Genomic DNA, 23,884 nt, shown 5'->3' on the forward strand with positions numbered 1-23,884 from the left:
TTTACCTGTATTATTTATGATAATTAGACATTAGAGTGCAATATTCTACCTTTGTTGCTTCACCTCATGACTTTCAATCAGGAACTGGCTGCCAGTTAATATCACCCTCTTTATTTTTAAACTGAAGTTTGGTCAGATTTCTGCTGTTGACCCTCTAAGTATCTCAAAAAATGTGTTCACATTATGTGTATATGGATCACAATATAACATCAGAATTCAGTACAAAAGTTAGTTTCTATATATGTCACCAACAGTTGTAGTTCTAAGGATAGATGACTGCATGCAGTGTTTTGGGACTAGGAAGATAAATGGGTGTGGGCCTGCTCCAGTTCAAAGTTTAATTGTATATTATTATTTATTTGGTTAAATTGACTTAAATTGCTAAATCTGGCAATATTTTTTAATGATGGTTAATATCTAACATCCTGGAAAAGCATTTATGCGCAAGTCTAAATAAAGATGCAATCAATCCACTTCTGGACATGTGTGTCTGCACGTACAGGGTATTTAGAGTGAGGGAAAGGTCAGTGAAGTGTTGCTGGAAGTAAAACCTTGCCTTCAACTCAGCCAGTAGACTTGAATATCTTATGGTTATCTCCATTCTAAGCAAAAGCCATAGACCTTTGTGAATATTCATTTTTTTAACCGTAAAAACATTTTAACAGCTGACCAGTTAATTTCATAAAAGGCCTGATGCATTACTCAGCTTTTTGCTTCCAATGCATCCCTCAAACTGTACTCACTATTGCGTTGCCTAGCTGTTTAAAAAGAGTTAGTGTTATGAAATGCATTTTTGTTTTGATCTTTGGAATTTATTTTGCTCCATTCATTGCTGTAAAGCTCATCTGGCACTGAGCAGAACGTTGCAAGATGCTCACTGGTACTTTTAAAAAGCTGTGCAATGCTCTGCTCAGGCTGCTGTTTTTAGGCTAGGAGCAATGTGTGGGACAGTATAAAGGCCAAAGCAAAACCACTTTAAAAACCATTTTGATTATATAAAATGAATGTCAAGTTTTAAGATTATTAAATAAAGAAAAGTATTTTCTCTTCAGTATGATAATCGAGGCAGAAAGTGGGAAATGAACCAAAGGAAAAGGAAAGGACTTGCATTTATATTGCACCTTTCATGGCCTCGGGACGTCCCAAAGCGCTTTACAGCCAATGAGATCCTTTTGAATTGTATTCAATGTTATAATGTAGGTAAACACAGCAGCCAATATATGCACAGTTAAGACCCACAAATGGCAATGAGATACATGGCCAGATAATCTGTTTTAGTGATGTTGGTTGAGGGATATATATTGGCCAGGACACTGGGAGAACTCCCCTGCTGTACTTCGAATAGTGCCATGGGATCCTTTACGTACTCCCAAGAAGGCAGATGGGGCTCCTCGGTTTAATGTCTCATCCGAAAGACGGCACCTCCGACTGTGCAGCATTCCCTCAGTATTGCACTGAAGTGTCAACCGGGATTATGTGCTCAAGTCTCACGATCCCACAACCTTTTGACTCAGGCGGGAGTGCAACCAATGAGCCACGGCTGACATTTTTATCACAATTAGTACATGATTGATGAAGTTTAAAAAAAAATTGATAGGAATGCAGATCTTTCTCTTGTTTCCATAGCCAGATGTCCTGATTGGACAAGATTAAGAAACAGTTGGAGGATAAAACATTGGGTGTTGGCACAAGGTTTTGTGCCCCTGAGAAGTTTTTTGCTGCATTACCTGAAGAGGTAAAGCATGCGCAGAAGATTTCAATTGAAGTTTTCATTGTCCCTAACCTGTGTTATATTTTGTGCTGGTATATGAAAGGTTTCATGGGGTTAAGAATACTTAGGGGAAAATTTTCAACCAAATGGACAATTGTATAATTTTATATTAACAAAAATGCAAATTATTCCTTAGGAACACAAATATATTGCTTTTGGTATGACTGTCAATTTATAGTCACCTTTTGTAACTATTTTAAATGTCCCTACAACATTAATTGAATAATAAACCCACATTTCTTTTTTAGGTAATTAAAAAAGTCTAAATAAAATATTTACCCTGTTGCAGGTTTGGATAAATTTTTGTTGTAAGTAGGATTTTTCCATTCCATGTCCCCTAGACAATAAAAGTTGGCTTCTCTTGACGGAGGTCACCAGATATTAGCAGCTAGTACCATGAACTAAGTACAAACAAAAAAACTACTGGCTGCAAATTAATGACTTACAACAGAGTCCTTTTCTGTTTTTAACAGTGCTAGAACAGTTGACCCATTTCCTTCACTAGAACTATGTCCTCACTGCAAAGACTTTGAGCTAAGACTTTTTTTTCAAGGGACGCAGATGGGTGAATATTGCCAATCTTTTGAGATGTTCGTGTAATCTCATTAATTGCGCACTGTTGTACTTGAGTGTACAATGTTATGTTACAACTTTTAATTTTTTTTTACATATGAGTGGTAACTTAGGCCGGGGTACATCTGGTTCCTTGCCCAAGTGACCATTTCTTCCGTACAAGCTTGTACAGCGAATGCCAGCAGGCTACTCAGGAGGCGTAACAGCAGAACCTAATGCTGTCCTCAGCTGATGTCCACACACGCACACTTTCGAATAGGGTACACTATAATTTGTCTGTCTCTATCTACACTTTATTGAATTAAACTGTGACAAATCAGACCTGATGAGGTAGGGAGCATATGAATCAAAAGTAAGAACAGCTAGAAAATTCTCAATTAGAAACTTCTAAGGACATGTATGAAAACGAAGGACAGGTGAAGACCAGCTGGTCCATCAAGCCTGTCCTGTACTGGTACGGTGTAACTTCTATGCATCATCACCCCATTCCGTGTCCTCTGCCTAGCCCTGCAGCCACCCAATATTCTGGGAGAGGTAAAGCACCAGAGGAAAAACCTTAGCCAATTTATGAAAACGTTAGGAAATTCCCCATCAATCCCAAAAACCATCAAACAAGTTCCAGCAGACGTCGGTGACTGGGTGATGCATCCTCCCTTCTACGTGTAGTTATGTTGGCCGCTCTCAGGAACTCGTCCAATTCCCTTTTGAATGCTTGCAGTGAATCTGCACTCACTGCACGTGCTGGAAACTTGTTCTAGAAGTCGATGACTTTGTGTGAAGAGAAGTGCTTCCTCGCATCAAACCTAATTCTATGCTTATGTAACTTATACTTGTGTCCCCTGTTCCTCCCTAACCTACCTAGGTCAAATAGCCTATCCACTTGGACTGACTATAATCCTTTCATTATTTTCGAAACCTCAATTAATTCTCTATGAAGATTATGTTTTTCTAGAGTAAAAAGCCCCAGCTCTCTTAGTCTATCATGGTAATTGAGGGCCTATAGAATAAATATCAATCTAGTGACCCTCCTTTGATATCTTTCCAGGGTTTCTATATCATGTACCATGTGAGGTGCCCAAAACGGGACACAGTATTCTAGATGACGCCTGACCAAAGCCTTGTACAGAGAAAGAATAATTTTTATTGAATTTAATTATTCCAGCAATACATCATAACACCCAATGTACTTTTGCAATAGTTTTGCATTACGGGCCATGAACCTTTAATAACTCATGCACTATAACACCCAGGCCCTTCTCCCTCTCTGCAGCCTTGAACACACAACCTTGCACGATGCACACGTGGGGTCACCACTGCCCAAGGAACTTCACTAGTGACTGGTTCCCCCGCCCCCCCCCACTGCTGAACCACTACCATTTACAACTACTTTGTGTCTACGGGAATGTAACCAGTTTCTTATCCAACTCTAAATCTGCCTGCCAATCCCACGGGACTCAACCTTATTTAGTAGCCTTTTATGTAACACAATGTTAAAGGCTTTTTGAAAATCAAAATACACCACCTGACTTCCACTGACTCAATAACTTCCTCAATGAAAACAACCAAACCTGAATGATCAGTCAGAAGAACCAATCATTGAAGACATTAAATTGAACTAATCGTATTGCTCAAAATACCTTTTGAATTTTTTTAATCTGCCACCCTTTTTGCTCAGGCTGCTGACTACGGTTTGCAACATAGTAAAAGCATTTTCTAAAAATAGGTATTTTCACTATAACATGATTAAAAGCATCTATAAAATTATCATATATGTCTTTCAGAACCTTCAATGAGGTTTTTACATGAATGCCTCAACCTCTCTCAAAAGCCTGGACTTGCAGTTGATATTTTTCCTAGAGCTATCACTTTGTACATGCAAATCCCTGTATGCTCCATTTGAGCACATTCAATATTTTCTAGCATGCATCAGTATGATTCTATCATGGTAACTGGCAGGGTATATGTCCTTGTACTGTAACAGGATTTTTGAGTTCCTTTGTTTTGCCAAAAGATTTTAAAACTAGCAGGCAAGTGAATGTTAACATCTTTTTATAGTTAGAGTTTCAAATTAGCATATTGTTTCGTGTTCAGAGAGAGTTTAACTGACAAACACAGATGGAGTGAGTGCATGTACCAGGGATTCTTAATTTACTGTTGGTGCCTGTGAACACTTATTTATTTTTCCACATCCAATCAAAAATTACTTACTTCATTGTCTCTTGGAGATCTACAAACTTTTTCCCAAACTTTCCCACCCCTGTAGCTGCTCCACGCTGCTTCTACCCACCAGTTTTGCCGAACTCCAGGTTACCACTCTGCAGTATTGTCAAACCCCTGCAGCACTTCACAGTACACTCAGCTCTAGGCTCTCCCTGGTGCTGCCAAACCTCAAGGCTCTCCCTGGTGCTGCCAAACCGCAAAACCCTCACCCATTGTTACTATATCCCTGCCCTACTAGCCCCAACTTGCTGTGTTCTACTTTAAGTTAGTTTAAAATTTTATTTTAAGTTTATCCTTCCTTTCCCCTGCTCCTCCCTTACTTGCCACCCCAATACTGCTGTCTACCATTCCACCATTTGCTGCTTCCTTTGTTTTGGTCTCTCCTCTTCCCACTCTCTGCTGCTTACTTACCTGCTACCTCTAAACCTCTCCTTGGGCCTCTCTTTTTCCACTCACTTTCAACCCGCTCCTATTCCTCCTCCTACGATTCTCCTGAATGCCAATTTCCCAACCCGCTGACTCCTTTTTGCAGTTTAGTTTTTAAAGCACATGTTACACTTTATAACGTATTTGCCAAACTGTACACCAGCTTTATGGGTTTTTATTTAAGACCTTCCACATCTGAAGGTTTCTTTTTCTTCCTTACTTTCCTTAATTTCCCATGTTTTCTTGGCTTTTGTTTGTGTGAGCCTCACCCTTGTTTTTTTTTCATCGTTTCAGCTATTTGCATGTTTTTTTTTGGTGTCTTTCCATTCAGATTATCATTTACCAGTTAACAGTTTTCTGTTAAACATTTTGCAGGCCATTCAACCCAATAGCATCCTCTTTGTGATTGCAACATCTGTTGTCCCCTTCCTTTTCCCCAGTCTTACTAAAATGCTGGTTTAAGTTTTCACTTGTGACAATATAAACTTGTCTTTTCACATTGCAGCTACTGACTGATATGCTATGTGTTTCCTTCTGTCATTACCACTGCAGTGATTGGCCTATCACAGTGTTATAAATTACCCAGTGTCCTAATTTAAAACATTCATTTAAAATTTTAGTTCTTCTGTCTTTGCACCTCTCGTTTCTGCTCCTATTCCCATTTTTTCATAACGTATGTTTGTTTAAGCAACAATGAATATGAAGTGTCCTATGATCTGATGGCAATAAGGAACTTCAAGAAGCGAATATATCAGGGTTTTGATCGTGCCAACAATCATTTATAGCAGTTGGCTTTGCTTTATGCCACAAACAATCCTTTGTTTAGTATGTAAAGAGATATTAGATTTGGTGGAAATTTCACACAAATCTACATCCATATTCCAGCTTGTTGTATATGTTCTTGCATTCGGCCCAACTGGTCTATGCTGGCATTTATACTCCGCACGAGCCTCCACCCTCCCTAATTCATCTAACCACATCAGAATACCCTTCTATTCCTTTCTCCTCATGTGCTTATCTAGCTTCCCCTTAAATGCATCTATGCTATTTGCCTCATCTACTCCTTGTGGTAGCACGTTCCACATTTTTACCACTCTTTGAGTAAAGAAGTTTCTCCTGAATTCCCTATTGGATTTATTAGCGACTATTTTGTATTTATGACCTCTAGTTTTGGACTCCCTCACAAGTGGATACATTTTCTCTACGTCTACCCTATTATTATTTTAAAGACCTCAACCTGGTCACCCCTCAGCCTTCTCTTTTTTTAGAGAAAAGAACCCCAGCCTGTTCAGTTTCCTGATAAGGATATCCTCTCAATTCTGGTATCATCCTTGTGAATCCTTTTTGCATCCTCTTCTTTCCCCTTCAGATTTCTTCAGCCAAAATAAGAGGGAGAGAGTTAGTTGAGCCTGGCTGTATCTTCTAATGGCATTTGTAAGCTTGTTTCGGTGCTCTCAGTTGGTCTGAGTTCAAAACCAATATTTTACATGGATTGAAGTCAAGTGAATCTTGGCGGAGTTGTGGCAAACAAAATGTTCAATGTTTCAAATAAATGCCTGATTTCACAGAATTCACACTTGAATCTGAGATCCATTTACCACACTGTGCAAAGTATATGGACAGTCTACTAGGCAGGTGGCCCTCATTATACCTGAAAACATTATTGTAAATGTTGGATAAAACATTTAGCCCATACTTTATAAACCATACTTATATAAAATGCAAAATGCTAAACAGTATCTTCAGCACCCTGTGCTTAACTGTAACAGTAGTGTAGATGTATTTTCAAAATATCCTCTAACACCCATGGGATAATCAGAATAGCCGGCATGGGTTTATTAAAGGTAAGTTGTGTTCAACAAATTTAATAGAGTATTCTGAAGGGAATGCAGTAGAGATAGTGGGGTAAAAATTCCACTTCACTTTAATAGACAGAAAATCAGAATTTTTAACCCGGTGTATTCTAGATTTTCAAAAGGCATTCGATAAAGCTTGTCACAGGAAGCTGGTTACAAAAATGCAAATGTGTAGTATAAGAGGAAATTTAGCAAAATGGCCAGAAATTTGGTTGACGAGACAGTAAATAAAGGGTTAGGGTTAATGGCTGATGTTCAAATTGAAGAGCAGTTGGAAGTGGTGTACCCCGTTAGTGAGTGCTGGATCTGTTTATTTATATATAATAAAATTATATATTTTTTTATATATATATATAAAATTTGGACTTGGGCGTAGAAAGCATGATAATAAAATTAGTTGATTTCACAAAAGTAGGGATTTGGTAAACATTGAGGAGGACTGTAAAAGTTTTAAGGAGGACATAGTCTGGTTATCGGGATGGTTACACAGATGGGAAATGCAATTTAACGCAGAGAACAATAAGGTAATGCATGTTGGGAGGAAAAACGAGAAATGGAAAAACACTGAAGGGTGTAAATGAGCAGGGGAAATTCAAATATATAATTCCTTGAAATTGCCAAGTAGATAAAGCTATAAAAAAGGCAAAAAGCATTCTGAGTTTTACAAATAGAGGCACAGAGTTCAAGAGCAAAGAGGTAATGATAAATTTGTACCATATAATGTACAGTTAAGAATATCGTGTGCAGTTTTGGACACCCCATTATAGCAAGGACATTAAAGCCATAGAGAGAGTACAGTGTAGAACCACCAGGGATGAGTCACTATAGATGTAAAGAGAGACTTGAGATACTGGTACTGCTTCCACTGGAGTAGAGAAGGCATAGAGGTTTTTAACAAAATGGAAGGTTATGATGGGATGTAAAGACTACTTCCTCTGGTTGGGGAGTCAGTGACAAGAGGGTCATCAATTTAAAATTGTCGCTGAGATAGTGAGGATAGAGGTTAGGAGAAATGGATTTACGCAGAGTTGTTGGAGCATGGAATGCTTTGCACAGAGAATAGTTGAGGCAGAGATTGTGGGCTCGATTTTGGGATCGTGTTTCCGGCGGGTTCCCAGCGGGGCGGCCCCGAAAATCCCGATATCCGGTCACGTGACCGGATCGCGACGAAATCCCGGCCACTTCCGGGTACTGCGCTGACGTGCGGGGCTGCGCGCGCAAGCCCCGCTGGTGGGAATCCCGCAGGCAATTAAAGCCAGCGGGGTTCCACTTGAGCGTACTTACCTTGCTCGTTGTGGTCAGTTAATGAGCTGAAGCAGCTGTCAAAAGAGGAAGTGTGGGATTTTAGGTTCAAGGCAGTGAGTTTCACACACTGGGGGAAACAGTCCCTCTCCAACAAGGCGTGTTGCAGCCTGTGGCAGGTGCCAAGGTGCGCTCCACGGGGGAGCGCCCTCACCCACGCAGGAGGCCACCACGTCACATAGGGCAACCCCTGCCCTCCACCACCCCCCGCCAAGCCAGAGGACAGACCGACACGAAACCGCAGCCCCAGTCCGAGGACCCACCCACCGACCCTGCACAACCCCTCAGACCAACACCTGCCAGATGGGTGGTGCGTTGACATCGTCGGAGGACGAACAGGATGACCAGCCCCAGCAGCCTCGCAGTCCACGCCGTCCGCCTCGGAGACGTGGGGCCCCCCAACACGGTGCTGCGGCACACCCACCTGCACAGCAGGAGGGAGGGCAACCGCAGAGAGAGATGCGTCGCAGGAGGCACTACCCTCCGCACAGGGTGTACAGAGCGAGGCTCAGCTTCATGGACCTCTCCGAGGAGCAGTGCATACTTCGGCTCAGAGTCAATCGCCAGGTAGTCGCCGACATCTGCAGCCTCCTTAACAACGAGCTGCTCCTTGATGGACCAAGCAGCATCTTCCTACCTGTCGCCGTCAAAGTCACCACTGCCCTCAACTTCTTCGCATCCGGTTCCTTCCAGGGTGCCACCGGGGACATCACCGGGGTCCGTCAGTCCTCTGCACACAAGTGCATAAGGCAGGTCACCGATGGGTTGTTCCGCAGGGCCTCGCACTACATCAACTTCGCCATGGACGAGCGCAGCCAGATGGAGAGGGCGGTTGGATTCCCACGGGTGCAGGGTGTAATCGACTGCACCCACATCGCAATACGGGCACCTCCGCATGAGCCAGGGCTGTTCATTAACAGGAAGGGGTATCACTCCATGAACGCCCAGCTCATCTGTGACCACCGCCAGAGATTCCTACACGTGTGCGCCAGATACCCCGGCAGCTGCCACGATGCCTTCGTCCTCAGGGAGTCCGCCGTCCCGCCCATCCTGCAGGCACCCAACGCCGGCAACGGCTGGCTCCTCGGCGACAAGGGGTATCCCCTACACACGTGGCTCATGACACCTCTGAGGAACCCCATCACCGAGCCGGAGCGTCGGTACACTGACAGCCACACTGCTTCTCAAGATGCGCTTCAGGTGCCTTGATCGTTCTGGGGGAGCGCTGCAATACACACCATTCAGAGTGGGACGAATCATAGTTGTCTGCTCTGCCCTGCGCAACATGGCCCAACAGAGAGGGGTGCCGCTGGAGGAGGCCCCATCCACACCCGCCACCCACATTGAGGAAGGCGAGGGCGAGGAGGAGGAGGGGGAGGGGGAGGAGGAGGAGGAGGCGGAGGCGGAGGAGGAGGATGCGCCAGAGGATGTTGGACGACCCATCCGCCGAACCGCGACTCACCGGGATGGTCGCCGGGCCAGGGAGGCACTCATACGTCAACGGTTCTCCTAGAGTCAGACACTGCGAGGCGCTCGCATCTCCTCACCTGCACATGCGAGCGGCCATACCAGCCCCCTCCACTGAAGAGTGCTGCCAGTAATCCTGCACCCACAGCAGTGTGCCCAATGGGTGGCAGCAGGTGTTCGCCGTCATGATGGCCTCCACGGAACGCACCTATTGCACAAGCCGCGGAAGAATGGACAAGAGGTGGCAGGAGTGGTGAGAATAGACTATTTAATATCTCCAATGTGACATTATATAAAAAAAATGTACAAATTAATAAACACCCTGGTGTATTCCCTTTGTGATTATAACGCCTTTGCAATTCTTTTCCGGGAACCCCTACGTGGTGCTACCCCTGTGGCTCCAGCAGAGGTAGTGGCAGGTTGCTCGTGTTCTTGCCTTGACCGGGTAGATGCTTTTGGCGGACGGCCCCTGGGTTTCGGTGCCCGTGACGGCACCTCCACAGACTGCTCCTCCTGCACCGGGGCAGGAGCAGACTCGGCCACCTGGAGAGGAGGCACCATTGCGGGTACTGGTTGAGAGGTGGGCGACGGGTGGGACGTGGGGGCGCCTTGAGAAGCGTCCCCGCTTCCAGGTCCCCGGTCACCATCATCCCTCTCTTGGCCTCGGCCCACATCACCCCTTCCACCCTGCTGGACGGCAGTTTGGATGGCATGTGTGAGGCCTTGCAAGGCCACCCCTAGTGTATCCGTCAGCCTGTTGATGGCGGCGGAATGTTGCTCACCCTGAATCCGTACAGACGTTGTCAGGGCCTGCATGGACTCGATCTGGAGCTGTGCGTGACGCTCGAGGGAGGCCAGCCTGTCCTCCACCGCAGACAATCCCGCACCTACCCCCGACACTGTGTCGCCGGTACCCTCCTGTGCCTGCGCCACCAATGCCCACATGCAGGAGTTGGACTCCTCCATCGCCTGCGCTATTGTGGACAATGCGCGCGGCACCTCTCCCAGTACCTCAGCAATTAGCTGGTGCCCCTCGACGACTCTCCTTTTCACTGGTGGCCCCCTGGGTTCAGCATCTGGGTCCGGCTGAGCAGAGCCTGGAGATGAGTGCTCCCTCCGTCGCGGACCCTCCGCGGCTGCCCCTGCCACCAGGGTCTGCTCATGCTCACTCGTGCGCGGTGACTCACCAAGTGCTACCCCAACTAGTTGGCGAGGGGGACCCACCGAGGTGCGTGTCTCTGCGCTGGTGGATGGTTGGCTCTGATGTGACGATGCACCCTCAGAGACCGCCATGTCCTCTGAGGAATCGCCCTCCTCGAGCGCTTCACACACAGACGGACCTGCAAGAGAACAGAGGGCACTTTGAGGCATGTGGACCAACTTGACAGTGCGCCTGATGGCAGGTGATGATACGGTCACTCGCGATCATGGGTGTTGAGTGTCAGCTTTCCCTTACCGGCTGTTTCGGCAGCGACACACTCGCCATCAGCCACCGACAGGCAATGTCGCGTGCGGGCGAGGTCGAGCGCCTCCACCTCGGCGTCGGTCAGCTCCACCACTTGCGGCGGGCCACCTCCGGTGCGTGCCCTTTCGCGATTGTTCTTGCTTCTCTTCTCCTGTGAAGGCAAAACACAGATGTGTGAGTGGGTGCGTATTGCATCGTGAGACGCATCGAGCATCGGTGTGGTTGGGTTGAGCGTGGCGCAGATGGATGGGAGGATGCGTGGGCCACGTGCCCATCCCATTGCATGGGGATTGGGGTGTGTGGTAGTGTTCGGGTGGGGCCAGGGACGGTGGGTACTTGCGTGCACGGCGAGGATGGTGAATGAGTGGCTGTGAGGATTGCTGTTGGAGCGCAGTGGTGGCTGTGCAGGAGGGGTTGTGATCTGTTTGGCGTGATGGTGGGGACGGGATGTGGGAGGGTGCGTTGGTGTACTCACCTTGCCAGACCTAGTCAGGTCAATGAAGCGCTTGCGGCACTGCTCCCAAGTCCTTGGGGTGTTGCCCCTGCTGCTCACCTCCGCCGCCACCTCTGCCCATCCCTTCCTGGTGGCGGCGGCAGGGAACTTGCGTCCATCTTCTGGGAAGAGCGTTTCCCTCCTCCTCCTCACGCCCTCCAGCATCAGCTGCAGTGCTAGGTCTGAAAAACGGGGCGCAGCCTTTCCCCTTGGCTGAGCCATCGTCTCAAACCTCTTGATTGCAGCAGGAGGGGCTTTGGGAGACTGCGCCTTTAAGTGGAGCTCCGACATCGCGTCGACGGTACTGCGCATGCGCAGCCGGCCGGCACGCAGCTGGGGAGCGGAGAACCCGGAAGCAGGGCTTAATCGGTCCAATTATCCCGCGATCGCGTGGGGGACGCACACGATTAGCCGTCCGCGTTTTCGACGCTCCCGGAGGACCACCCGCTGGGAACCCGCAGGCCTGCTAAATTCGAGCCCCGTATCTTTAAGGGCACAGTAGATAAACATTTGAAATTGGAGAAATATACAGGGCTATGGGGAGAGAACAGGGCAGTTGGATTGGTTTTGAAGTGCTCTAGTAAAGAACCAGTACAGACAGAATGGGCCAAATCATAAAATCATAGAAATTTACAGCACAGAAGGCGGCCATTCAGCCCGTCGAGTCTGTGCCAGCTGAAAAAGAGCAATCCAGCCTAATCCCACTTTCCAGCTCTTGTAGGTTACGGCACTTCAAGTGCATATCCAAGTACTTTTTAACTGTGTTGAGGGTTTCTACCTCTACCACCCTTTCAGGCAGTGCGTTCCAGACCCCTACCACCCTCTGGGTGAAAAAAATTCTCCTCAACTCCCCTCTAATCTTTCTATCAATTACTTTAAATCTATGCCCCCAAGTTATTGATCCAATCTTACCTCATGGCTAAAATTCTCCAGTCCTGGCAACATCCTTGTAAATCTCCTCCATATCCTCTCTAGTGCAATCACATCTTTCCTGTAATGTGGTGACCAGAACTGTACGCAGTACTCTAGATGTGGCCTAACTAGTGTTTTACACAGTTCTAGCATAACCTCCCTGCTCTTATATTCTATGGCTCGGCTAATAAAGGAAAGTATCCCTGTATGCCTTCTTAACCACCTTATCTACCTGTCCTGCTACCTTCAGGGATCTGTGGTCATGCACTGCAAGGTCCCTCTGTTCCTCTCCACTTCTCAATATCCTAACATTTGTTGTGTATTCCCTTGCTTTGTTTGCCCTCCCCAAATGCATTACCTCACATTTCTCTGGATTGAATTCCCATTTGCCACTTTTCTGCCCTCTGACCAATCCATTGATATCTTCCTGCAGTCTACAGCTTTCCTCCTCACTATCCACCAAACAGCCAATTTTTATATCATCTGCAAACTTCTTAATCATGCCCTCTACATTTAAGTCTAAATCATTGATATATACCACGAAAAGCAAGGGACTGAGCCCTACGGAACCCCACTGGAAACAGCCTTCCCGTCACAAAAACACCCGTTGACCATTACCCTTTGCTTTCTGCCACTGAGCCAATTTTGGATCCATCTTGCCACTTTCCCTTGTATCCCATGGGCTTTTACTTTTCTGATCAGTCTGCCGTGCGGGACCTTGTCAGATAATTGCTAAAATCCACGTAGACTACATCAAACATGCTGCCCTCATCGATCCTCCTTGTTACCTCCTCAAAAAATTCAGTCAAGTTAGTCAGACACGACCTTCCCTTAGCAAATCCATGCTGACTGTCCTTGATTAATCCGTGCCTTTCTAAATGACTATTAATACTGTTCCTCAGAATTTTCTCCAATAATTTGCCCACCACCAAGGTTAAGCTGACTGGCGTGTAATTACTCGGTCTATCCCTTTCTCCCTTTTTAAACAATGGTGCAACGTTAGCGGTCCTCCAATCTTCCGACACCACGCCTGTAGCCAGAGAGGATTGGAAAATGATGGTCAAGAGCCTCCTCTATTTCCTCCCTTACTTCTCTTAATAGCCTGGGATACATTTCATCCGGGCCTGGCGATTTATCTACTTTCAAAGATGCCAATCCCTTTAATATTTCCTCTCTCGCCATGTTTATCCCATCCATTATTTCACACTCCTCCTCCTTAACTACAACGTTTGTATCATTCCCCTCTTTTGTGAAGGCAGACGCAAAGTGTCTTCCGCCTCCACACACAAGTTACCTTTTTGGTCTCTAATAGGCCCTATTCTTTCCTTAGTTATCCTCTTGCTCTTTATATATTTATAAAACATCTTTGGGTTTTCCTTGATTTTACCTGCCAGTATTTTTTCATGCCCTCTCTTTGCTTTCCTAATTTCCTTTTTAATTTCGCGCCTGCACTTTCTATTCTCCTCTAGGCTTTCTGTAGTATTAAGCTCTCGGTATCTGACGTAAGCTTCCCTTTTTTATCCTACCCTGTATGCTCCTTGACATCCAGGGGGCTCTAGATTTGGGAATCCCACTCTTTTTCTTTGTGAGAACATATATTTGCTCTGAAACCTCACTATCGCCTCCTTGAATGCCTCCCACTGCTCTGATACTGATTAACCTTCAAGTGGGTGCTTCCAGTCCACTTTTGCTAAATCATATCTCAGTTTAGTAAAATTGGCCTTTCTCCAATTGAGTTTACTCCTGGTCTGTCTTTGTCCTTTTCCATAACTACGCTACCTTCCTTCTGTGCTTTAAGTTTCTGTGTTCAACATCCTGTGCTTAGCTATAACAGGAATGTACAGGTATTTCCAAAATTTTCAGGCTTTTACCAGGTGTTCAAAATAACAGGGGCATAATTATGGAAGATGAATACTTAGTAACTTCACTTAAGGTGCTCAAGGCCAAATTGGTAAATCATTTATTTTTTTTAAAGTAGCTGGTTGGTCAGCATTGCATTTTTTTGTGCTGTTGCACATCATTCCCATCCATAAATCAAAGTACTATATTGCATTTTCATCATTGTCAAACTTTCAGAAGTGCCCATAACCAGCCATTTGTGACAGTGACAAATCATTTCCCTATCTGTTATTTAGACAATATATGTTATAATGTCCACACAAACCACGGCTACCAATCATTAATAATGTATACAGTTATCTGATTTAAACAATAAATATTATCTTTAACCTATTGCCTCATTGTATATTACCCAAGAGGGGAATGTCCAAAATAAAGTCATTATTTTTGATTAGTTTAGTCATCCAGTAATTCCTCTCTGAGTTAGTTAAAAGTGGTGTCTGCATAAACTCCTGCTCTTATTTTACAAATAATAAAGTGCTATTGACAGACTTGCAAAAGTGCATTATTTTCTACTTTTTCCATGGTAATGTTGAACACCCACCAAAACCTAGCCCAGTTATTCAAAAAAAAACTACCCAGTAGCTGCTTCTTTTTAAAAATTGAACTTTCTTAAGTTGCAATCACATTTAGGTAGTATTTGCTTATATCTATGCATTGCCTACAAAAAATAACAATTGAATAATTTAATACGATTGGGATTAACAAACCTGTTCTCAAAAAGTAGGACATATGACTAACACCCTTTTAAATTAATGCAAAGCAGTTTCAGGTGTGCATCAACATTACAAGTAGCAGTATTATTTAAGTACCGCATCCAGATCTGATGCCCAAAAGCGCTAAATCTAAGACACACTGCTTCAAGTACACATTAGCTGCATTATAACTCTAGTCCAGTATAAAGTCACATTTAATAGTGTGTGGATGATCCAACTTTTAATACTCCATTTGGAATCTTTTTAATGTTAAGGCATACAAATCAAAAATGCTCCTGCTTGTTTCCTGCTAGCAATGAACTGCTGGGGGTGCATTATCACTGCATCTTGCTGCAAGTCAGACTGTGGTTCATCTGTAGCACAACCAAGGTCTGTTGATTGTACACTGCAGCCTGCAGATACTGTTCTCAGAAAATCAATATAGCTTTAACCCATCAGTGTTCTGCTCAGTAGTGGAATTCTGCAAGCAACATGCCTGAGGAACAAATCAAAGGGAAAAATGAATTTGCTTTGAAATCAAATTTTAAAATAAATTCATATACTGTATCATACTTTCACACTGTGCATTTCAGCCTCCACTCTGATACCTTTGATCTTGTTCAAAGTATAGTACCCAACAATGCACTGATCAGCCATTTAATCTAGCATGTGCATATCCCCAAAACATTGAATGATGAGAAAGTCGGTGTATGATATGGATTGAAGGAAACGTTTTTTTATGTTGCAAATTTTCTCCCATCTTCCCTTCCTGAAAGTATTGACTCTTGCTGGAGTACAGTTCCACAGATGCCAGATGTTTCCACTTCCTTGCCCTAATGGGCATTCTTTATGTGTAAGCCTAGTCAGTGAATATTGGCACTTTGCATCAGGGGTCGCTGAAAACAATCAAGAGTAGGAACACTTGCTGATTTTCTCTTCCCCAACACTGGGCTAAGGTGAATCATCGTGTCCCTATTCTGGTCCCAGCTGAAAGAAAATTGTCAGCTTGGTTCAGTTGCAGCACTCGTCCCCTCTTGAGTCAGAAGATTGCAGTTCAAGTCTAACTGCAAGACTAGAGCGCATAATACAGGCTGATACTTGAATGAGTGCAGTATTGAGGGAGTGCTGCATTGTCGGAGGTGCCGTCTTTTTGATGAGACATTAAACCGAGGCCCTGTCTGCCTGTTCAGATGGATGTAAAAGATCCCATGACACTTTTTTGAAAAGTAGGGAATTCTCCCAGGGAGCGACTAAGCCAGTATTCATTCCTCAACCACACCACCAAAACTTATTGTGTTACAGTTTCCGCTTTGATTGCGCCCAAAATGTGCTTGAAATTGCGCTGTTTAGGTTACAATTCAAGTTTCCGCTAAAATTTATTTGCATAATCATAAAACGCAATCGGCAGCGTAATAGAACGTAATCGGTTTTTGTTACTTTCTATTAAAAAGTATTCCTTGTTGTGTTTAAGAGTGGTAACCTGGTGCCGTTTTATTCAGCTGAAAATGGGTTTATCACCAAAATTAAGCATTTTTAATATGGCTATCCAGTCCTGCACCTGTGAGTAACCTGATTTAAAATCACTGAAAATTACTTTAAAAATGATATTGACCTATTTAGTAGTTCAATTGATGTACACTAGTCAGTTTCTTGGTAAATTAATTATTTTTTGATGTGAAAAAATAGTGCCTGTGCATCTAAGAAAATGAGGGCAATTTGAAGAGTCTTCCCGAACCAGCACAATCGGTGGAATATTGTAATTTCAACCTAGGACGTGGCCATTTTTATGGACGAATTGAATCTTGATCCAGCGTAAAAGATTGCAGAAAACACAAACTTAAGTATTTCTGGTTGTAACTCATTTATGTTTAAAATTCTCTGAACTTTTGCGCTGGTTCAGCTGATTGTGCTGGAACCTGGGCGTAATACTAGCAGAAACTTCCGCTAACTGGACATACATCTTATTGCTGTTTGTGGGGTCTTGCTGCACACACATTGGCTGCCAATCAAAAGTAATTCATTGGTTGCAAAGCATTTTGGGACATCCTGACATTGTGAAAACTGCTATATAAATGTAATTTTTTTTTCTTTAACTCAGTACAGATCAGGAATAGAATGTAAAAGAAAAAGAAAGAATTATGTTTATATAGCATCCTAGAACATCTCAAAATTCTTTACATACAATAATTTACTTTGAAGTGCTGTTATGTAGATGGACACGACAGCCAATTTACACAAGATCACGCCATCAAAAATTAGATGAATTACTAGTTAAACTGTCTTTGGTTGAAGAATTAATGTTGCCCAGGACACTGGGAGAGCTCTCTGCTCTTTTTGAAATAGTGCCATCTGATCTTTAATTACAGACAGGATCTTGGTTTAACATCTCATCCTGACCTCTCTAACAAAGCAACGCTTCCTCAGTACTGTACTGAAGATTACGTGCTCAAATCCTGAAAGAACCCACAACCTTCTGATTCTGTGGGAATTTCTGATCTCTATGGCTCAGTTACACACTAGTTTTTTCCACTTCTTCAAAATGCAGACTAAGGAATAGTGAAGCAATGTGATATTTTCAATCTTCCTGCTATCAAAACCTCTTGCTGGTTCCTTTGGCCTATTCCACACATCAACTCTCTGCTTCCTTTGGATCTAAATATCAACTACAGCTCACTGCACGTGGCTCACCAACCACCTTCCTGACCCCTGCATTATCTAGCCAGGCTTATCTGTTCCAATCCAGTTTTTTTTCTGTTGATGCTTAACTATGACCAATTTGAACTCCTGCCAGCTCATTACAACTTGCATGGAATTGTATTTCCTGGTATGTATTTGTGTTTATACAGGATTAAAAATTGTTTTGAGCTGAGATATTCTCTGCAAAAAGACCAGGTTCATGTTAGGTTTGGCAGATACTAATTAACATTAATGCTTATAAAGTAGTCAGGTAAAGACGTTGCTTGTTTAAACTGGTTAGTCTGTAAAACTCAGGTTGTAACGATAATCGAGCAATGTTAAATCAATTTAAGTATCTCAATTCACAAATCTAGACATACAACTGCTTTTCTCTTTTCTAGATCACAGCCAAAAATGTACATATTCCCTGTTATGAATGCTTTTTAAGACCAAGAGTCAAACTATACAGTCATTGCTTTCAAATGACTTGGCTCAGCTGGTACCACTCTTGCCTCTGAAGGTTGTGAGTTCCAGCCCATTATCTTGGCTGATATTGCAATGCTCTTAATTATTGTTACAAATGTGAAGGATGTAAAATGTTTCTTTTTTAATGGTGAAAGAACTTGTATTTATATGGCCTTATTACGTCTCCAAGAAACATTCCCAAAGCACTTCACAACCAAAGAATTACTTTTGAAGTGCAGTCACTGTAGTTGTATAGGCAATTGGGAACTCTGTAATTTTTAATGAGCAACAACTCAAAGTCTGCGGGGCTCTTATATTTTCAAAATATAAGATGCGGGTCTGAACAGCGATCAGAAATCGCACACGTAAAACACAGATGCAGGTCCCGTCCTTATGTTTAAAAACTGTTGATTTATTTTAAAATATTGAGTAAAGGTTACTCACAACTACATCCAATATCCTCCAATCTGTACACCAGACCCCACCAATCTGCCGATCTGAGTTTGTACCGGGCCTGTGAAAGAGCATGCACCAAGAGTCTCTGATGATGCATTAAAGGCCTTGGTGCAAGAGGTGGACGGAAGGAGGGGCATCCTATATCCACAAGGGTGAGCAAGAGGCTGAGAGGACAGCAGGTTCATGTTCCATAGAGCCACTGCCACTTGCTGCCTTCTGTTATGCACCACCTTCTCCTGCAAGAAAGCAGGAAGTGTGTCGGTGAGTGTCCTGCAAGATGTTTGGGTGATGTGGCTGTCATGGTTGAATAGCTGCCAGCGTGTGACCTGTGAGTTGTGGGTGTGCGGCTTGCAACGATGGTAATGTATGAGAGTGAGATGAAGCATCTGATTGGAAGAGTTGAGTACTGATTTAAAGAGATTGTTGGTAGGTGGGTGACTGGGGGACTCCAGACATATGCTCCCGAGGCAGTGGGAGACAGTAGGGGACATGATCAACGCCAGGCGCACAACATCACGAACATGGATGCAGTTCAGTGCTTTGAGACGAGTGGTCAAGGTGCACGAGTTCAACTATCAAATGGCATCTCCTACCAACTGCACCACTAGCTGCATCTACGCACTACACCCCCAGTCACCCACCTATAACGGGTCAGTTGCTGTCTTTTCTATGTTTCTACCTCTCTATCTCTTTTTTTTTGTTTTTTTGGGGTTTTTTTTGGTGATTTGTATATTCGGAGATCTTGCAGGTAACACCTGTCTGTCTGCACACTGATTGCCTTGGCAACGGGCAGTTGAAAAAACTGTCTGTAATCACCAAGCATTGTTCTGTGAATTATAAATGTGATTTCATTTCGAGGATTTCATTTCCAACAACGTTCACCTGAGGAAGGAGGAAGCCTCCGAAAGCTTGTGAATTTAAAATAAAATTGCTGGACTATAACTTGGTGTTGTAAAATTGTTTACAATTGTCAACCCCAGTCCATCACCGGCATCTCCACATCATTATTATAGGAAGATAGGAACAGGAATAGGCTATATAGCCCCTCGAGCCTGTTCCACCATTCAATGAGATCATGGCTGATCTGTGACCTAACTCCATGTACCCACCTTAGCCCCATGTCCCTTAATACCTTTGGTTAACAAAAATCTATCAATCTCAGACTTAAAATTAACATTCGAGCTAGTATCAACTGCCGTTTGCAGAAGAGAGTTCCAAACTTCTCTCACCCTTTGCGTGTAGAAGTGTTTCCTAACTTCACTCCTGCTCTAATTTTTAGGCTATGTCCCCTAGTCCTTGTATTCAAGTGTAGGAGACCTCCAAGAACAGGTACAAATGCATCAGCAGCCAGAAGCAATAATCCAGCAACTAACCTGCAACTTCTGCATGATCGCTTTAAATAGCACTGGTGGGGGGGGGGGGTCCTCCGTGCGGTTTAAGACCTGTTCAGCTGTGCGAGGTTAAGACTGTGTGTTGCTGGAGCATGGAGTTCCAATATAGCAGCCGTCACTTTAAATCAGCGTTGCATGCTGATTTAGGTCATAATCTCCCTACTGTACTTGCTGCCGGCGTTCGTTAGGTATGCATGTGCAAACGCCTTTACCAATATGGCGTCCTGCGCAAGCCACGCCGAAAGTGTGCGCATGCATCTTGGACGCCATTTTCGGGGCTGAGGAGTCCGCGTAGCGCCTACACAACAGGCGCTGCGCGGCTCAGTTTAGCCCCCTTAATCTCTAATCTTTCATCAGAGCTCATACTTGACATCAGTCTTGTTGCTTTTTGGTGTATGACATGACTACGTGCAGTACTGTGAATGTGCACCATAAGGTTTTGTTTTTACTAACTGTCCATTTCAGAAAAGTCTGGGTCATGTAACTGCTGCAAATATTATAGCACAGGGTTTATGGTCTTAAAATACTCTGGAACCGGAAATAGCCACACAAGAATAAGTTGAGTTTTAGAGCTTCAAGCCAGTTTGACATGGCTTATTTTTACTACTGTGTTTTGTCGAGATTATTGTGCCTTTATTGCTCTGTAGCTCTACTGTGGCATTCTATGAGAAAATTCTTAAACCATGAAATTTGGCGAACACAAAACTGATTCAAAACCTGAGTTTCAATTTTCCTGCTCCCAAGGGGCCAGCGCTGAGACTTCTGCTCCTCATATACATAAATGATTTGGACATGAGCATGGAGTAATAATAACATTTGCTGAAAATGCCATGGCTAACCAAGGAAGAATGCAGGAAACTATAGGAAGACATAGAGAGATTAGGGGCGTGGGTGTATATGTGTCAAATGCATTTCAGCATCAGTAAGTCTGTAGCACGTTTTGGGAAAAAGGGAATGAATATATTTCTTAAATGGTAAAACTCTCAATGGAGTGGAGTAACAGAGATCTTAAAAAGCAAGATTTTCAGTGCAAAAAGCCATAAACAGGGCAAGTGGGAGAAGAAATGTTTTTGCACAAAGGGGTATTAGATGATGGAATACATTATCACATGACTAATGAAGCTAAGTCAATCAACATTTAAGAGGGAATTAGATAAACATTTGAAGAAGAAATGGTAAAGCTGATGGTGAAAGAGCAGGTAACTGAGATTAGGACAGAGTTCAGATATAGAGCTGACATAGACACAATATACAAAATGGCCTCCTTCTGTGCTGAAATTTTCAATGATTCTATACTGTAGGCTATGAAAAGGTTGGGAATAAAACTGGAACAATTGATTATTATTTTGGCAATTCGCTGTGATGTTGAGTTTTATGGTTGTTATAGATCTGGACTTTAAAGTGCATTGTTTTTGTTGCAGCTGAAGAATCAGAAAGCGATGGAAGTGTAAGTAATGCAGATGAGGATGAGGAATTCACTTTTAAAAGACTGTCAAATAAAAACAAGAAAAGGAATGCGATCAAAATACAAACAAAGAAGAAAGAGAAAAATTCTCCTAAACCTAACAGCAGTGCTACAGGTAGGTGCCACTGATCACTGCAAATAAATGTGTTTAACAAAATGCTTCCTGTATAGTAAAGTCATGCTTTAAACTATAGAACAAGGTCATTGTGGATGCTGTAATCTGGTTAACTGTAGAATGATTGTGGAATATATATAAATTAACAGACTTTCATAGATGAAGTGCAGAGTTCTTTTTGTAGGTATTTGAAAATATTCCATTTGTTTATAGCTCTCTGTTGCATTGCTTCAATGGCATTTAGCAAAAATCTAATTTTATTTCTGAAAGCCGCTTACAAAGATAAATGGGTTGTGCCATTTTTATTCCTTTTTCTCATCTAAACCATTAAATAATTTGCTTAGTTCTAACTGAAGCAACTTACATTACCTGGCAAGGTTAAAAATAATTCAATTTTTTTTTTAAAGTCCACCAAATGCAACACTTTATTGCACAACCAATTGCTTAGAAATTATTAAGAAGAAGTCATTAAAAACAACTACATACTGCTGTTTGGAACTGTAGAGGTACAGCTGGAAAATCCTAAATGTACCGCAGTCCCCGACTGTGCTGTTTACAGTGAAGCAACACTACCGGGACAGAGGAGCCAATGTCAGATTAGTCCATCTGTAGTGTATTCATTCTTGTCCCCACTATATTTTTAGTAAGTTACACCTTATCAAAAATGGCTAAAAGGAGATAATCAGAAATTTTGCCTTACTAAGGTATAACTACTCTAATCAGAATGGTGGAAGGTAAAATTTGGCAGTTTGTTTCAGATATTCTTTAATGCTCGTGTGGAACATAAACGCCGGCATAGACCTGTTGGGCCGAATGGCCTATTTCTGTGCTGTACATCCCATGTAATTCTGTGTAAGCATGTTATTTGTTGCATTTGAATATTTGAGCACTTTTATTAAGCGTGAAATAAATTGGAATAATAGTAAACCTTCTACATAGTAATGTGCTAATGTATTAGAAGACTTGTTGGATGGGGCTTCTTCCCATATGTCCCCAAAAATAATTAATATCCAATTTCAGGTGGAAGCCCCAGTGAGAAGCAAAATGCTTCACGAATAAGAGGAAAGTAACATTAAAAGGCAAGCCAATCTTTGATGCTTCTGCATCTTCTAGTGGCTTGTTTAAGAAGAGCAGAAGCAAAGGCTCAGAAGCAGATTCCCTGTGTGATCTCTTGGGAAATGTTTAGCAGCAGAGAAGAGAGACTTTAGCTGGGATTTTTCACATCAGTGCTCCCAATTCCGCACCTCCCGGCACTCATTGGAGTTCCAATGTGCTACATCACAAAATGGTTCAATTTTTTTTGGTTTGTTTTTGCTGTTCTTTACACAGAGAGTTACCAACATCAGTCACGTCATTGTGGGCAGATTCTGAGTGGACCAGGCACTTCTATACAGTGCAGGAGAGCAACAGCTACTCAGTGCTGCTCTTGTGCATCTTCCAGGTGCTGATTATAAAGTGGCAGAGAGAAACAAAAAAGAGCAACAGTGAAATTATGCATACATATATATATATAATTTACTATTTTATTGTCCCCTGTACCTGTAGTTCCTGTAAAAAGCAAGCCATTGTTATTGGAGGCAATGCCAGCTTCTCCACCATCTTCCACATCATTTCAAGCATCAAGTCCTTCCACTGGAATGAGAAAACCAAAGTGGACTCCACCAGGTATATTTGTGTTATCCAATGAATGCAATTTTGTTTTGTAAGTTACATATATTAAAGAAACACATGTAGAATGAGGGATCAATGATATCAAGCTATATTTTTTAATCAAATATTTAGCAACTTTAATTGCCTTAAGAGGAAAATAAGTAGAGTTAAGACTTCTAAGGAGAGAAAATTGACTTCCAATCGAGAAAAAATTCTGAATAAGTGAAATTAGAATAATTATATACAATTAACCCCTAATTTGCAGATGAAATGAGTGACTTCATTTCTACTGTACTCACAATGAAGCAACTTTTATTTTACTGACAAGTCTATGTGAAACACCCAGATCACAAGACATGTATTATGGTTTACATGTTCATTATGAGGCAAAAACACAGTGCCATTAGTGAGTCTCCCATGCAAGGAGATACTGGTGTTAAGCTCTTCAATCTGAAGGTGACATCAAATGAGATAGTGAAAGAAAGATATCCTGTTACCCAAGCATGTTAGCATGGGTGGATGGCCAACACTGAGATACTAGCTCTGACTGCTGAATGTTAAGTGATCTTCTCTTTAAGTACTGAATA

At 43.0% G+C, this 23,884-nt stretch overlaps 1 protein-coding gene across 4 annotated transcripts in view; it reads left to right on the forward strand.

Annotated features, from left to right (window-relative positions):
• LOC137341844 (RAD51-associated protein 1-like) overlaps nt 1-23,884 on the forward strand; it is a 47,371-nt gene that overhangs the window by 20,960 nt on the left and 2,527 nt on the right. For all 4 annotated transcript variants that reach the window (XM_068005348.1, XM_068005349.1, XM_068005351.1 and 1 more), the window contains 2 exons: nt 21,489-21,647; nt 23,193-23,312. In XM_068005348.1, the coding sequence (XP_067861449.1) occupies nt 21,489-21,647; nt 23,193-23,312 (279 nt within the window). The remainder of the gene's footprint in view (nt 1-21,488; nt 21,648-23,192; nt 23,313-23,884) is intronic.

This window comes from Heptranchias perlo, chromosome 24 (genome assembly GCF_035084215.1).
Source record: "Heptranchias perlo isolate sHepPer1 chromosome 24, sHepPer1.hap1, whole genome shotgun sequence".
Lineage (NCBI taxonomy): Eukaryota > Metazoa > Chordata > Chondrichthyes > Hexanchiformes > Hexanchidae > Heptranchias > Heptranchias perlo.